The sequence below is a fragment of the Temnothorax curvispinosus genome, unplaced genomic scaffold (genome assembly GCF_003070985.1).
Source record: "Temnothorax curvispinosus isolate PA1 unplaced genomic scaffold, ASM307098v1 QBEX01004656.1, whole genome shotgun sequence".
In the NCBI taxonomy this organism is placed as follows: Eukaryota; Metazoa; Arthropoda; class Insecta; order Hymenoptera; family Formicidae; genus Temnothorax; species Temnothorax curvispinosus.
Window position 1 is genome coordinate 67,573 of NW_020214436.1, and position 16,187 is coordinate 83,759.

The 16,187-nt window shown below is 38.1% G+C and overlaps 1 protein-coding gene across 1 annotated transcript in view; it reads left to right on the plus strand.

Annotated features, from left to right (window-relative positions):
- The window catches only part of LOC112453733 (phosphoribosylformylglycinamidine synthase-like), a 75,635-nt gene that overhangs the window by 38,496 nt on the left and 20,952 nt on the right, over positions 1–16,187 (plus strand). Inside the window, exon 5 of the mRNA XM_025014636.1 lies at positions 7,615–8,005. Within this exon, the coding sequence (XP_024870404.1) occupies positions 7,615–8,005 (391 nt within the window). The remainder of the gene's footprint in view (positions 1–7,614; positions 8,006–16,187) is intronic.

The following is a 16,187-nucleotide window of genomic DNA, read 5'->3' on the forward strand; positions in this document are numbered from 1 at the left end:
CACACACACACACACACACACACACACACACACACACACACACACACGCACGCACGCACGCACGCGTCATAACTCCGTAAAAAAATCGTTCAATCCTTATTTTTCTTAATTTGCAAGGATTGGTCGTGCGCGTGCGTGTGTGTATGTAACGCTTTTGTTGTCCGTTTATGCTCTAACTTCCGTAATTTTTAAGATATCGGGATGCATTTTTTTTTAATCGATAGATGAAAGATTTAGGCTGCGGTCTACTTGATGCTACAAATGCTTCGAAGCATTTCTCTTCTCTTTTCTTTCAATGAAGAAAGAAGGAGAAGAAGAACGCTCCAAAGTCCAAAGCATTTGTAGCGTCAAGTGGACCGCAGCCTTAATCTATCGATTAAAAAAAATGCATCTCTGACATGATACTCTATCAAGGTTGGGATTGAATTTGGCGATGATCGGTAAATTGGTTCTTTTTTAAGAAAATTTCGAATTTTTGTAGAAATGTTTGTGGTTATTCTAACTTCCGCAAATTTTGAGATATCGGTTTATTTTTAATTTTATTATATTCTTCAGTTTTTTCTACCGATATTTCATATATGTAATTTTTTAAGATTTAGTTGATTAGACCCGGCTTTGTACGCGATCAAAGGTCCATAATTTTTTTAGAAATGCCTATAATAGCTCTAACTTCCTCAAATTTTAAGATATCGGGCTGTTTCTAATTTTATTATATTCTTCAGTCTTTTCTACCCCTATTTTATATATAATTCTTTAAGATTTGATTGATTAGATCCAGCTTTATACGCGATCAAAGGTCTATATGCGAAAATCAATATATGGACCATGTACTGCCATATAGGAACAGGTTAAATTTAAAATGAAAAAAAGTGTGCAAATTAGAAACTTGCACATTGCTTCCTCATTATTACAGATTGGTACCATTGCTCCTATTTTATTTCGCTCATAAAGCTTCCTCTATAAGGAAGTCAAACTAATAAATACTAATAATTATACATTAAATAAAATATAAGCTTCCTTATAAGAGGAGTTTTGTGAGCGAAATAAAATAGGAGCAATGGTACCAATCTGTAATGATGAGGAAGCAATGTGCAAGTTTCTAATTTGCACACTTTTTTTAATTATCATAATATTTGCGAAAAGAAATTTATTCTACCCCGTGGAGTATGTCAAATTTTTGAAGACAAAACGCGTCCTCACTTTTAAAAAGATGGCGAGAGGGGGAAGGATAAATTCAAAATCTAGCGAATTTTGTTTTAAATACAGACTTTACTCTTTAAAATGAAAAAAAGTTTGATAATTCTTTACAATAGGGTCTTTTCCGATTTTTGATATTTTCTTGCGATTCTCTTGGTAAAAACCTTTGTTGTGACTCCGACAGTGATAATCAATCGTAGTCTATACGCTAGGTCGATTGAGCATTTTTATCGAGGTTGATGGCTTAAGTTAATGTTTTTTTATGTTTTTTGGGTCGTAGAACAAGAATCTGTAAATAGTTTTTTCGTAAGTCGATGCAATAAAAAGTTATTAACAATTTATTTGTTCAAATTGCCTTATATAGCGATTAAACTATACGTTTTATAAAAAAATAAACTGAAGAAAATTTGTTTCTTTTTTTACGACGAACAAAATGGCGTTTGAATTTTTTTAAAATCTTGATTATTGACGGAAATATGTCAATTTTTAGTACTGCCTACGCGTCGCGGAGTACCCTAGGCGTGCACGCGCTCGCGCTCAGTTGTATCGTTAAAACAATTGAAACTTTGAACTTGTCTGAACTTGTCTTGTGGTACAATTCAGCGTGAGCGCGCACGCCTAGGGTACTCTGCGACACGTAGGCAGTAATTACCTAAAAATTGACATATTTCCGTGAATAATCAAGATTTTGGAAAAATTCAAACGCCATTTTGTTCGTCGTGAAAAGAGGAACAAATTTTCTCCAGTTTACTTTTTTATAGGATGTATAGTTTGATCGCTAGGGCAATTTAAACAAATAAATTGTTAATAACTTTTTATTGCATCAACTTACGACAAAACTATTTACAGATTCTTGTTTTACGACCCAAAAAACACAAGAAAACATTAACTTAAGCCATCAACCTCGATAAAAATGCTCAATCGACCTGGCGTATAGACTATCGGAGGGGGCCGAAAAATATGTACCCTACCTATTTTTTTTACATATTTTTGAGTAGGAGCGGGAGGAAAAGAAGACGAGGAATGTACTACGCGATGAACAAAATCATAACAAACAGCGGTATTTATGCATAAAAGGAGCACACACACACACACGCACACACGCACACACGAACACACGCAACACGCGGGGCGGGGGGGTGGTACAAGGGGGGGCCTTCGGCCTCCTCTTCTGCACCCACCTCCGCCAGTAGGCAGCGTGGACCTCGCTTTACAACTTAAAGTACATGCTAAGGCTGCCGTCCGATTCACGCTCACAGCGTTGTAAAGAGTGATGCTTTTAGCGCTGTAAGCGTGAATCGGACCGCAGCCTTAGCTTGTAGGGGAAACCGGGGCAAAGTCGGCCCTTTTTTTTCGGTGTCAATTTTTAACAACAAAATAAATCATTTTAGTGAGATATAGTATACCATTGTAAAGAGTGAACCCTTGGCTACACAATTTAAGTATATAGGCATTTTGGTCTACGTCGCTTTGTTTAACCGGTATAGAGTAAAACCGACAAAGGTGCAAAAATCGGAAAGTGAAAATTCCCTGGGCGGAGTCGTGTCTTCATTCTCGGACTGGATTTTAAACAAAGATACATAATTTTGATCATAAAAAATAATAGAATACACTTTATTCATTGTTTTTTAGTAGAAAAATGGAAAGCGGAAAATAATTTCAAGAAAATCAATGTTCTTTTTCGTTAACGGTTTAAGCATGTAAAAACTGACAAGCGCACGCACTCGTTGTGTACCTTACGCCTGTACGAAATGCACTGTTTTTCATTGGCTCTGTTTTTTATTATCTCCGAGCATACGCAGCACATATTATTTAGTTTTCTTGACTTCGTTTTGGCTTGGAAACGACTTTGCCCCGAACACAAGTTTGGTTTAATCGCTTAGAAAATAATAGAAATCAATGAAAATAAAAAAACTGCACTAGATTCGTGTTCAGCATGCATTACTCTTTAGAGTCACTTACTTTAAGATTCGGAGAGGCAATAATACTTAAGATATTACAAACTTTCGACGCGGAAGAATATTTACTTTCGACCTGCGAAAACACGTTTGCTTCGATAAGAATCGCAACATGGCACGTAACCTCACTAAACTCCGTTGGTTACGTGGGCACTATAAGCCGCGCTTACAGTATTAATGGCGAGTTCACACAACACACGGATTTTGAGATAATTGCAAAAACGACTCCGCCTCGGGGCCGACTTCGCCCCGGTCTCCCCTACATACTTTCAGTTGTAAAGCGAGGTCCACGCTGCCTACTGGCGGAGGTGTGTGCCGAAGGCCTTCCTTGCACCTTCCACCGCGCGCGCGCGCGCGTGTGTGTGTGTGTGCGTGTGTATGTGTGTGTGTTCCGGCATGTCGGAAAGAATAGGTATAAAAATAGAAAAAAAAAATTGGTAAAAAAATAGGTAGGGTACATATTTTTCGGGCTCCCCCGATTTATTATCACTGTCGGAGTCACAACAAAGGTTTTTACCAAGAAAGCCGCAAGAAAATATAATCAAAATTCGGAAAAGGCCCTATTGTCAAGAACTACTAAAAGATTTTTTTCAAATATGACAATTTTTCGCGAAAATATGCTTATTTGAAATTATGCAAAATTTTGATATGAATTGAGTATTGTGATTTTGTTAATCAATGTAATATTTTCTTGTTAGTAGATTGACGCAAATTTTTATTGTCTCTAATAATTAGGTTACATTTTAATTGTTGTGACATTTTCAATATTATACAGTGTATATAAAAAGTACTGGGACGCAACAGTATCTCGAAAAGATAAAATTTTTTGAAAAAATGTTTTATACAAAAGTTGTAGAGTTTCAAAAGATCTATTTACTGATCTTGTCAGTGTGACCTTGTGTGGCGTCGCCAAGGTCAGAATAAGGTCAACTTAAATTTTTTTAATGGGACCTCCTATTTTTTTATTGCATATTCTTGTAGCCCTTGTCGAGATGTTTTTAAAACACTAGGGGAGAGTGGGGCACGTTGAGACACGGGGCACCTTGAGACATTGCTGGTTGGAGGGAAAGAAGGTTTTTTAGGTTGGTTGCACTGCATGCCTTGTTTATTCAGGAGGTAATATAATTTTAGCTTTTGCAATCAGATTACATTGTTTTGTTGTGAGCGAAAGATAAGTGTTTGGGGATCCTGGAGTTACGACAATTACCGACATTTTAGTTGGACCAATTTTCTTCGAATTAGCTTTACAGAATGGAAAATCCATTTACACGTTTAAAGTACGTACAGAAATCATGTGCGAAATAGTAAATTTAAGACTTAAAACTTAGAAAAATATATTTAATACTATTTGGTGTTGCACTTTTTGTACCTAGAGCTGTCACTTTAAGGAAACGTTCGCTTATATACAAATTATATAGCTTACGTGTACAAATCGAAAATGTCCCGCACCTCGGATTGTATCAAAGAACAGCGTAGCACCATTGAAACTAAGATTAAAAGCCTAATAAGAAAGATTTTTCATCCAACTGATTTTATGCATGTACACACACGCAGTGTACATGGCGTTGCAATCTGACAAAGACAGATATATCGCATGATATCTCGTTAGATAAGGACAGATATAGGCCGGTAATATAGAAAACGGTCAAAATTATCGACCCCGTCGAAGTTCGGCCGTCACTCCAGGATCTCTTTAAATGTAAATTTTAATTTGTTAAGGTATACTGAATTAATTAACTTTAAATTTATTACTGAATGATAGCTATATAGCTGTGTTTAATTTTCACAGTTTATATTTTTGCACAGTAATCAATTTGGTTTGGTTTAGCTTTGTTAGCTTTGAAAACTGCTGTTGGGGCACCTTGAGACAAATAACTATGGAGCAAGTTGAGACATAAAACTTTTTGGATTAAGATGAGACCTTTCAAAATAACTGTATTTTAAAAGATTGTTTCTTGTTTTAGATTTGTTGCTTATTGAAAATGGTCAGATAACGGAAAAAACCTCAAGTAAAAGGTAATTTTGATGCCGACACAATGTTTTTTTCATCCTAATATTTTTTGATGTTCTAATATTGTTCCTATCTAATATATATTCACAAATAAATCATAACACAAATTATTATTGATGTGTCTCATGGTGCTTTACATTGTTTTAATCTTCCCTACTAAATGTCTCAATCTGGCCCAAGAGTGGTTCAGGATGAGACACTTTTCAAAAATTGATTTTTTTTTATTATTTAGGAAGTAAAGCACGTTAAACCAAAATAAACTTATTAAAATTTTAAAATTTAAGTAAATCTGTGTTGGAAATCATTTTATAAAGAATTTTAGCATAAATATTTAAGGAAATACAGCAAGTTGAATTTAGGTGTCCTAACGTGCCCTACCTTCCCCTATAATAAAGCTCTAGGCTCCTTCATTAAGAATTTCCTGAGATACTTTAAATTCTGTTACAATATTTTTAATATAAAATATGAAATAGCTCGTAAAGTATTCACTTTTCGATAATTTTACTTTAATACTTTTATGCGTGCGTGCGTGTGCGTGTGTGTGTGTGTGTGTGTGTGTGTGTGTGTGCGCGCGTGTGTGTGTGCGTGTGCGTGTGGGTGTGCGTGTGCGTGTGCGTGTACTGCGTGTGTCAGAGTTCTGCAAACCAGTCCGACCCGCACAAGAGCTCGAAGTCCTGAGACGCATGAGCCCGCAAAGCCCAGCCTGCGCCGTTCGAGTAAACGAGCCCGCGAAATTCAGCCTGCGCGGCTCGCTAGAATAAATATTATGTTGCTATGTACGGTGCGTATCAATAATTCGTTCCCTGAGGTAAGGCCACTATTATTTGTAAGTAAATATAGCTTCTCATTCAATAATTTGTGTTGTACTTCGGTATAGTAATATACATGTTAAGGTAAATGTACCGGGACACTTAAGACCTATTTCTTTAGGGACACCTTTATCACTTTAGTTTTTAAGTAAGTATAACGCGAATTATAATCAAAGATAAAAATATAATACACGAAAAATAATTTTATCTTTGATTCTTTGATTTTAATTCACGTTATAAGTTATTTAAGGACTAAAATGATGAAAATATCCAGACATAGATACGTGTCCAAGCATTGGTACATTTACCTTAAATTCGACGGGCTGCGCGGGCTTAGCCGATTATTTAAACAGGTCGCGCGGATTGGTCTATGCGGGACAAACGCGTACTAAGCGTGGGCTTCGCGGGCTCGTGCCAGATTAGAATCGAGCTCAACAGGGCCTTCTTTTCCCGCATTTTTCTAAGCCCGTTCCCTTGGCAGTGGTTTAGCTAGATAGTAGATAGGGACAGTGGGGATCTCGTTAATCCATTCATGCGCGTGACTAATTAGATGATAAGGCATTTGGCTACCTTATAGAGAGTCATAGTTACGACCGCACCGGAGGGTCTAGGCGGTTAGCCCCCAGTAACCCGTCCAGGGTGTCGCGCGGTTCTTCCCAGTACTTCCCTTCACACTAGAATCAGAGCCGAGGATTTCCCCTTACAGAGCATATACCTTAATAGATTACATATTCCCGGACCAGCCGACTCCTCAAACGTAGGAGCACGGTTTCCTGGCTACTACTATATGACACTGATGTGTCTATGACACTTATTGTACCTGTGATGTTGCCCAGGTAGTAGGCACTCCGTAGCTCCAAGCACGCAGCGTTGCGGCCCTAAAAGCATACGGAGGTGGGATAACAAAGCTCCCCCCTACAAAGGTAATGTGCATCATGAATGTCTCTCAGAGACTCCACGTATTCTCTAGCGACCCTTACGCCCCCGAGAGTCTGACACCAAATGATAGAGCACCACTAGCCACGTGTGGGGCTTCCCTCGGTACTCGAGCGGTCTTATGCTCACGTTTGACGAATCACCGTCGCAAGTGCCGTGTTCACTCGTTCCCATGTTTGATGTTTCACCAATCGGCTCATGTTTGTTGCCCGGAGACTAGGATAAGTCATTTACCAGATCGTTTTATGTGTAGCGTGGCACATGGGGAGCCAGTTACCCGCTCCTGTCGGGCACAGCCCACGTTAGGCGAGCTTCCGTCGCGAAACGCCTCGCAAATCGCTCCCCTGTACGGCCGGCTGCATCTGTTACTCCAAGTCCTTGGGATGGACAGCAGCACAGGTCGTTTTATGGGCAAATGGCACGGGGTGCACCGTTTACCCGCGCTTACTTGAATTTCTTCACGTTGATATTCAGAGCACTGGGCAGAAATTACATTGCGTCAACACCCGCGAGGGCCATCGCAAACTTGAGGGCTTACATGGACCGGACTTAAGGTCACACTGATAAGATCAGTAAATAGATCTTTTTAAACCCTAGAACTTTTGTATATAACATTTTTTCAGAAAATTTCATCTTGTCGAGATATACTGCCGTCCCGGTACTTTTTATACACACTGTATAATGCTATAATTTTATTTTGCAGGTTTGGCATTTGATGATTGGGATTTAGATTTTTATACAGAATTATTTCTCCAAAAATTAAAACGTAATCCAACTAGTGTAGAATGTTTTGATCTTGCCCAATCTAATAGTGAACATAGCCGCCACTGGTTCTTTAAAGGACGTATCATTTTGGATGGCAAAGAAGAAAAACAATCCTTAATTGATATGATTATGGATACGCAAAATTACAGCAATCCAAACAATGTGATTAAATTCAGCGATAATAGTAGCGCAATAGAAGGATTTAAAATTCCTATATTACGTCCTACGAAAACTCATGAATGCAGCGGCTTTCACTTGGAAGATATCAAACAACATCTTATTTTTACAGCAGAGACGCATAACTTTCCAACTGGCGTAGCACCTTTCAGGTGAATTTAATAGCGAATTTGGTTGGGCACACCAGTGAGCACTAGGCTCAGTGCACATTAAAGCCGTTGTACACGAATCAACGTATAAAATGTATGTTTAATATAAACGGGTTAAGTCACGAAATCCTCAATTATCTTTATATTGTACTATTTGGTAAAATATGTATTGGGCATTTATCAGTCAAAATATTTGAATTTTACCTTAAACATTAAAAATTAAATCAGTGTATGACGGCTTTAATGTGCACTGAGGGCGCACTAGTGCGTCCAATCAAATTCGCTATAAAATATAATAAGAAAAAAAAAACTGACATGAGTTAAGGGGGGACTCTACTGTAGCCGGACGAAAAATAATGATTTTTTGGGAATTTAAGAAAAAAAAACTATAAGTGATATTGGATTTATTTTCTTTGCAATATAAAGAGGCATTTAAAAAAAAAAAAAAAATTTTTTTTTCAATTTCATTAATTTTTATTGTGTTGACGTACAATTTTGTGGCACAATGTCGGTAGCGCAACGGTTATCTGCGTATATACAATTTAGCAATGAGCTGAGTTATCTGAAAGCAAAAAACAAAAATTTTCTTTAAAGCTTAATCCAATTACGTGGGGATTGAACCTATTTGCAAATAAAAATATGAAAAATTGAAGAAGTTACAGCAATCGTAAGAAAATTTTTTTTTGATCAAAAAATCAATCTTATTGTTGATAAAAATGTTATAAATAAACAATAAAATGTAGCGGTAGGTTCAATCCCTGGAGAAAATTGTAAGGAATCAAATCATGCGTGACAAAAGTTATTTGATTGATTACTTTTTGAGTTATTTTGTACGCAAAGTTGGAAAAAATGGTTTTGAGAAAAACGCGTAAGTTTATTATTTTGTTGCTGTCAGCTAAAAGCACGTAGAAATGCATGAAAATTTCAGTATAAAGGTTTTTGAGGTCGCTGAATCTGAATCTGATATCAGATTTTTAAAAAGATTTATATTATATTTTGACCAAACTGACTTTAATATTGAAGATTCTTACATTAACTCGACGTTTCACAGATTCGACAGATTTTTAAAATTCAAAATGGCGGATTTCATATGGCGGGTCGTAGTTGAATAAAGAAATGAAATTTTTGATGTTTCCACGATATTTACAATTAAATAATGGTCAATCCGCTATTCCGGGCTCATATAAAATTACTTCTTCTTCCTCGAAAAATTCTTATTTACCAGTTTTCATCATCTTCTTGGTTGTTCGAGCTTTTTTGGTGCTTTCCAAGCTCCGCTTGTTTTGCACACACAATACACACATACATATACACACAAAAATATACTTAACACAATCGCAGATTTATACGAAACCTTATTGTTGAGAATCTAAGCAGATAAGTTTAGGTTTACCGCCTAAACTGTGAGGCAGGTACGGATTCTGTATACCGCCTGCTGCGTATCGATTCTCCGCGCGCCTCACTAAAAGGAGCTGTAGTTTCGTCAATTTTACGAATTCGACGATAACGCTTTGGGAATATGTTCTTGAAACCTTATACTATTTATTTATGCAAAAAATCGATTTTTTTGATTTATTACAGTAGAGTCCCCCCTTAAGTCGGTATTAATAGCCGTTTCTTATACATATTTAAGGCCATCTTAAGTACAATCTTAAGATATCATAAACCAATCACAGAGCTGTATTAGCATCTTAATGGGGGAAACCAGTCAGCTTAAAAAAAGACTATTTTTAAAGATTTTTTTGCTGGCAAATAATTTTTTTTTTAAATTACTTTATTAACATCACAAAGTACATAATTTGAACTACTTTTTGTAAAATTTTCGTAAAAAAATATTAATATTTATAGCTACAATAGCCAATAGTGTGAGCCGCCTAGAAAAAATTATGTCAAACGGACACATATATGTAGCGGACCAACGGAAACTGAAACATACGGATTAAAAAAAATAATAATTTGTTACAAAATGACGAACAAAAAAAAGAACGTTCCAAAAATCAGTGAACATTTGATTTGTTTTTTAACGTAAAAAAGTGTGCAAATTAGAAATTTGCACATTGCTTCTTCATCATTACAGATCGCTATCATTGCTCCTATATTATTTCGCTCACAAAGCTCTTCTATGATTATGAGGAAGCTTGTATTTTATTTGATGCATAATTATTAGTATTTATTAGTTTGGCTTCCTCATAGAGGAAGCTTTATGAGCAAAATAAAATAGGAGCAATGGTAGCGATTTGTAATGATGAAGAAGCAAATGTGCAAGTTTCTAATTTTCACACTTTTTTTAATTTTAAATTTAGTTTAGTAACACAAGTGAGGTTTTACAATTGATGCAATGTCAAATCGATGTTGACTTTGGGAGTTCAAGCTACATGGTCCATATATGGACTTCGCATATGGACCTTTAATCGTGTATAAAGCTGGGTCTAATCAATCAAATCCTATAAATAAGTATATATGAAATAAGGGTAGAAAAGACCGAAGAAAATAATAGAATTAGAAATAGCCCGATATCTCCAAATTTGCGGAAGTTATAGCTATCACAGAGATTTCTAAAAAAATAATGGACCTTTGATCGCGTATAAAGCTGGATCTAATAAATCAAATCTTAAAGAATTATATATGAAATAGGGGTGAAAAAGACTGAAGAATATAATAGAATTAAAAGTAGTCCGATATCTCAAAATTTGCGGAAGTTAGAGCAGCCACGGACATTTCTCCAAAAATTCAAAATTTTTTAAAGAAAGAACCCCTTTACCGATCACCACCAAATTTAATACCAACCTTCCTTTAATGATACTTTACATTAAAAAAAAAATTAAGACCGATATCTTAAAATTTGTGGAAGTTATTAGAGCAACCACGGACATCAAATTTGTACACACACGCACACGCACACGCACACGCACACGCACACACACACACACACACACACACACGGACATTTTTTTAAGAGACATTTTAGAACACTCTGAACATATTAGCATCAAAAACTCAAAAAACAATTTTTTCTTTGGTTTTTTCTACCCCTATTTCATATATAATTCTTTTAAATTTGATTGATTAGACCCAACTTTATACGCAATTAAAGGTTCATATACGAAATTTACGAAAACAAAGCTTCCTCTATCAAGAAGCAAAAAACAACAAATCGTTTAATCGAAAATTCAGTACGTGCAACTGAAGATAATCTAATTATAAGCCTTCACAAAAAATTTTGAATGTATTCGTTGAAAATTCATTGAGTTATGAGTGTGCCCAGTTTAAAAAAATCTTGTTTTGAAAAAAATACATTTAAAGTTTTAAGACGACTTATTTATGTTATCTCTCATCTACAGTAGCCATAAAGCCTGAACTACATTTATCGTAAAGTTCGTAAGCGTAGCGTTTTTGACTTACCATAGCGCATCTACTCCAGAACTATAAAATAAGTCTGCAAAATCATGTTCAGCATCCTCCTGTTTATTTAAAGTACGTCTAAGTTGAAGCCTAGCCTCATGCGTCACTGCTTTTGTTTTTCGCTTAGCAGCGAAAGTACGGAACGCGTTCTGCTTATCGTATTCGGCTGTTTGTTGTCCAATTTTTACCTTTAGAACTTCCAATACTTTCAATAATTTAGTGCACCCTTCGTTAAACTGGATTGTAGCTAAATAAAACACCAGTTTAACGATTTTAGCTTTGTCTGAAGTGTTTTTTGGAGCATATTTCCAAATAAGAGCGTTAAAACTCTCGTTATTATTTTGAATGAAACCACTCAAACATCTTTTTAAGTGTTCTTTATCACTCAAATCTGCCATGAACACCAAGAGTTCGCGGCCTCTGGTAGTGATCCCAGACAGCACAAAGATGTCTAAAAAATGACTAAAAGATGACAAATTTTTGGCTTAGATGTCTTTTCGTCTTTAGAGCTTAAAGTTGACTGAAAGATAACTAAAAGATGACTTACGTCCCACTAAATGTTGTCTTATAGCCAAAACTTATAAGATGACTAAAAGACATCCGATATTAGACATCTTTTAGTCGTCTTTTAAAATAATATTGTGGACATGTTTTCGTTCTTTATATTTTATATAAATTTAGTTTATAAATGAAAAGTTTATGTTAATAAAACTTAAAGTTATAATTTCAAAAAATATTTTATTGCAACGAAAAAATTTTATATTTTAATGGGTATTCCACCGAGGGTTAGAATCGAGTCAGAGTCGGGTTAGAGTCAGGTTGGTTTATCTATTTCCACCGGATCAGAGTTACACCAGGGTTGCGGCAAGGTTGAATGTAACCAGCTGTGCATTACAACAGGTAGCCTGATATTAAGATTATGCGACTAAGAACATCATAAATAAAATATCATGGATCTGAGAACAATAATGTTAACTTTACAGTACCAAGTAATATGCAGAAATTAATATGCAGAAATTATTTTTTATTTCAAGATTGGCGACGAAAATCAGCACAAAGGTTGTCCCGTTGGCAACACTACAGTAACTCGACTCTTGTCGTTGCCACTCATTGATATATAAGTATGGACTGCGCTCAGGTATAGAAAAATATGACCAGTGACTCACACCGGTGGAAGAAAAGAGATAGCGACTGGTAGAGGTCAAGCTGTCTCATTTTATCCATTAGTATATAGACAAAAAGGGAACAAGGTAGAGGTCAATTCTACCGGACACTTTTTAAAGGCTTTTATGTAAAGATTGCGTAGTCTATACTATATCTAGTTATACTATAGCTATACTATATGTCGATGTTTCCACCGAACCTCATTTGGACCTTATCTTAAAATTTTGTTGGGTAGGGTTTAAGGCATTGATATCTTTTCCCCTAGGACGGAAACGTGAAAGGTGAAAAGTTTATCTCTTTTTATTCAATACCAATAGAAAGAGATAGTTACATGAAACTTTTCACTTTTCATTTGTCCCAATTTGACTCTGTCTGATCCGACTCTGACCCGATTCTAATCCTTGATGGAAACATACTCAATATAGTCACTTTTATATAGATTGCACGTACAATAACACATCATGTGAATCAACCCATGTTATAACATATATTTTACGCAATAAGCTCTAGTCTTATGATATAGCGTCACGATTAAAAGCGAGATCGCAAAGGGATTTGTTTAGCGTTAATTTGCAACGTCCGCTCCGTTGAAAAATTTTTGGTTATGTTCAGCAAAGAAAGCAGATCAATGAACGCTCTGTGATTTGGAGTATTTTTTTAGGCCTTCTTCTTTTTCTGGTTATTGGCACTAGCGATTTCCTTCTCGGTTTGCATCGGCCATTATTCAATTCGTCTGTGAAATGGCGTAGTATGGTAGACTTTCGTAAACTCGCAAACTCGTAAACTCGTAAGATTTCAAACTCGAGAATGTGTAAGTGTATGTGTGTATGTATAATTGTACGTGTATGTCCGCGGTGTCTTGAACTCGGTAATGCCGTAGGTGCGTTAGGCCCAAGGAATTGCGCGGATCACTTCCCCCTGCGGCCATTTTTTTAGGTCTTTGATAGATCCAGAAGAACGTATAATATATACTAATCAGGAACAATAATCACTAAATGCTCATTGAGCTTTCTCTGCTGTGAACGCTACTATAATTTTTCAACGCTTCAAAGCCTAAAAGTTTACTACTTAAGTTTTTCTATGTACCCGGGCCTTAAGTCAATCCTACTTTTAGGTTAGGTGGCTGTTCCATAACGCGCATGCGTATTAGAAAAAGAATCATGTAAGACACCTTTTAGACGACTTCTTGTTCAGTTAAACAGTCGACTTTTTGTGTAGTCGGAAAGATGTCTTTTAGACATCTTTTCGTCTAGCTGAAAAGATAACTATAAAAAGATATATTTTTGTCTACCCGAAAAGATGAGAGAGAGAGTTCTATAAAACAGGAAACAAAGTGTCACGCGGCGGAGCCCGACAGGGCACCAGGGAGACGACGAACGCCGACCACCCTCGGACCAAAACCCCCTAGGGATCCGGGAGCATCGCACCAACGATGCATCGGACCCCAGGAGGAAGCCAGAAGCGACGCTGCGGACACAAGAAATGAGGCCATTTAAGACCAAAATACTCGTTGGCCGGGAGGGGCACCAATGGCGGACCCCAATATCCCATAGTTTTAATAATAATAACGCATATACTAAGTCCGCACTTAAGAGTCTAGGGAGATCTATACATAGCAGAAACGCAGAGACGCATTATGGGTTCCCCGGCATCACACCTCCGATCATCCGGTCAAGGAGGCCCCGTTGTCTACGCTTCTCATCTTCCTCCTTTCCGGATAAGACCCTCTCCGCACATCCGCATATGTGGAGAAGGCACTCTACGCCGCTTGTGAACCGCGTGGTTTTTGGAGACTGGAGAGGGGTGAATTGACTGCGGTGGTCGGCAAGGACCTCTCCCTGGCTGTGGTTATCTCCGCCAGATCGCGGAGGTCCTGGCCGACCACCGCGGTCAATTCACCCTTCTCCAGCCTCCAAAAGCCACAAATCGCCAAAGTGGGCTCCGCCGTATCCTCGGCCAAGTCGCAATACCTGCAGACAGGCGTTTCCTCCTTTTCAATCCGGTATAAGTAGGAGCCGAACCACCTGTGTCTCGTCAGTAGTTGGGTCGTGCGAAAGGAAAGAAAGCCGTCGGACCTGTTGAGCCACGCATCAAAATTGGGAGTTATAGCCTCCATGGTCCTTCTTTTCGAGAGTTGCTCAGATCGGATATGCATGGCCCACCGCCTTCTAAGGTTCAGCTCCTCTTCTGCGCGAACCTCCGCAGGAGAGTCGGGGGTAAACGTACCCGACTCCCTCATCTCACATAAACTAAGATAAACGCGACGACAATAATCTGCGTATAAGTGTATTGGTGGTACCCTAGCTAACAAAGTGGCAGCCTCATAGGAGACTGTCCTATATGCCATTATTGTTCGTGTCGCTGTGAGACGGAGTGCCCTGTTCAAGATCCGCTGTTGATTATGCGAAGCAAGGAGCTCTTCTCTCCAAACAGGTGCTGCATATAGAATAATGGATGTTACTACCTTGAAATACAGTTGTCTCTTGCTCTCGACAGGGCCCCGCAGGTTGGGAAGGACCCCGCAAAGAGCCCTGCTGGTCCTGGAGATCTTAGTCGTCACCTGGGAGAAATGATGAGCGAAGGACCACCTCCAATCGATGAATACCTCAAGGTATTTCATAGTCTTAGAAAAGTAAGTTTTGTGGCCTTCAATTTCAATAAAAGCATCCCTGGGACATTTGCCAAAAAATATCGCTTCCGACTTAGTCCAAGACACATTCAAACCCAAGGTGCTGGATATCTGCGGATCTGGATAAGTATCCGTTCTAGACATTCAATCGCTGAAATGCGCACAGCTTCAAAGTTGTCTCCGACAACAATCAACAGAGTATCATCTGCGTATCAGACTATATGGCAGTTATCCGGAAGCAGGGTTCTCAGCACGCAGTCGAATGCCAGGTTCCATAACAGGGGGCCCAATACAGAACTCTGCGAAACTCCCCTATTAACCATTCTAACGCGACGTCTCCCATCCGAGGTCCGGTATCTAACCTTCCTGCAACACAGGTAGGCCTCCACAATTCGTATCAGATACCGCGGGAAACCTCTGCTGCGCATAGCTCTCCTTATTGCCGGCAATTTAACCGAGTTGCACGCGTTCTCGATGTCCACGGAGTATGCCATAGCCACTTTGCCGTTCTTACGCGCTTCAGTAATGATGTCCTTAACTAAACAAAGCGCATCGATAGTCGATCGAGCACTAAATCCTAAATCCTAAATTCGAATTGATTGTTCGAGAGATTTGCGCTCGGATTTTCGTCCATGTATTCCGTTAGTCGATTTGCAATTACTCGCTCAAAGGTTTTGCCAACTTTATTTAATAAACAAATCGGGCGTGCTTTCGGGACTTCCCCCAGCACAGCCTCGTTTAGGTATAAGAATTAGATTTATTTTTATTAGGCCGTTTTCCAGCTAGGGGGGAAGATGCCGTATTTCAAGTAGATATTGAAAGTTTAAACAAGACGCGAGATCATAGAAGGAGGTATCATCTTTAACACGGTGGCCTTGAACCCGTCAGGACCGGGGGCCGTTCCCGAGTTCTTCTTGGCCACGATAGCCTCTTTAACTTTGTCTACTGAGACCGGAAAACGTCCCTCCCCACAGTCCCCAAGATCCGATG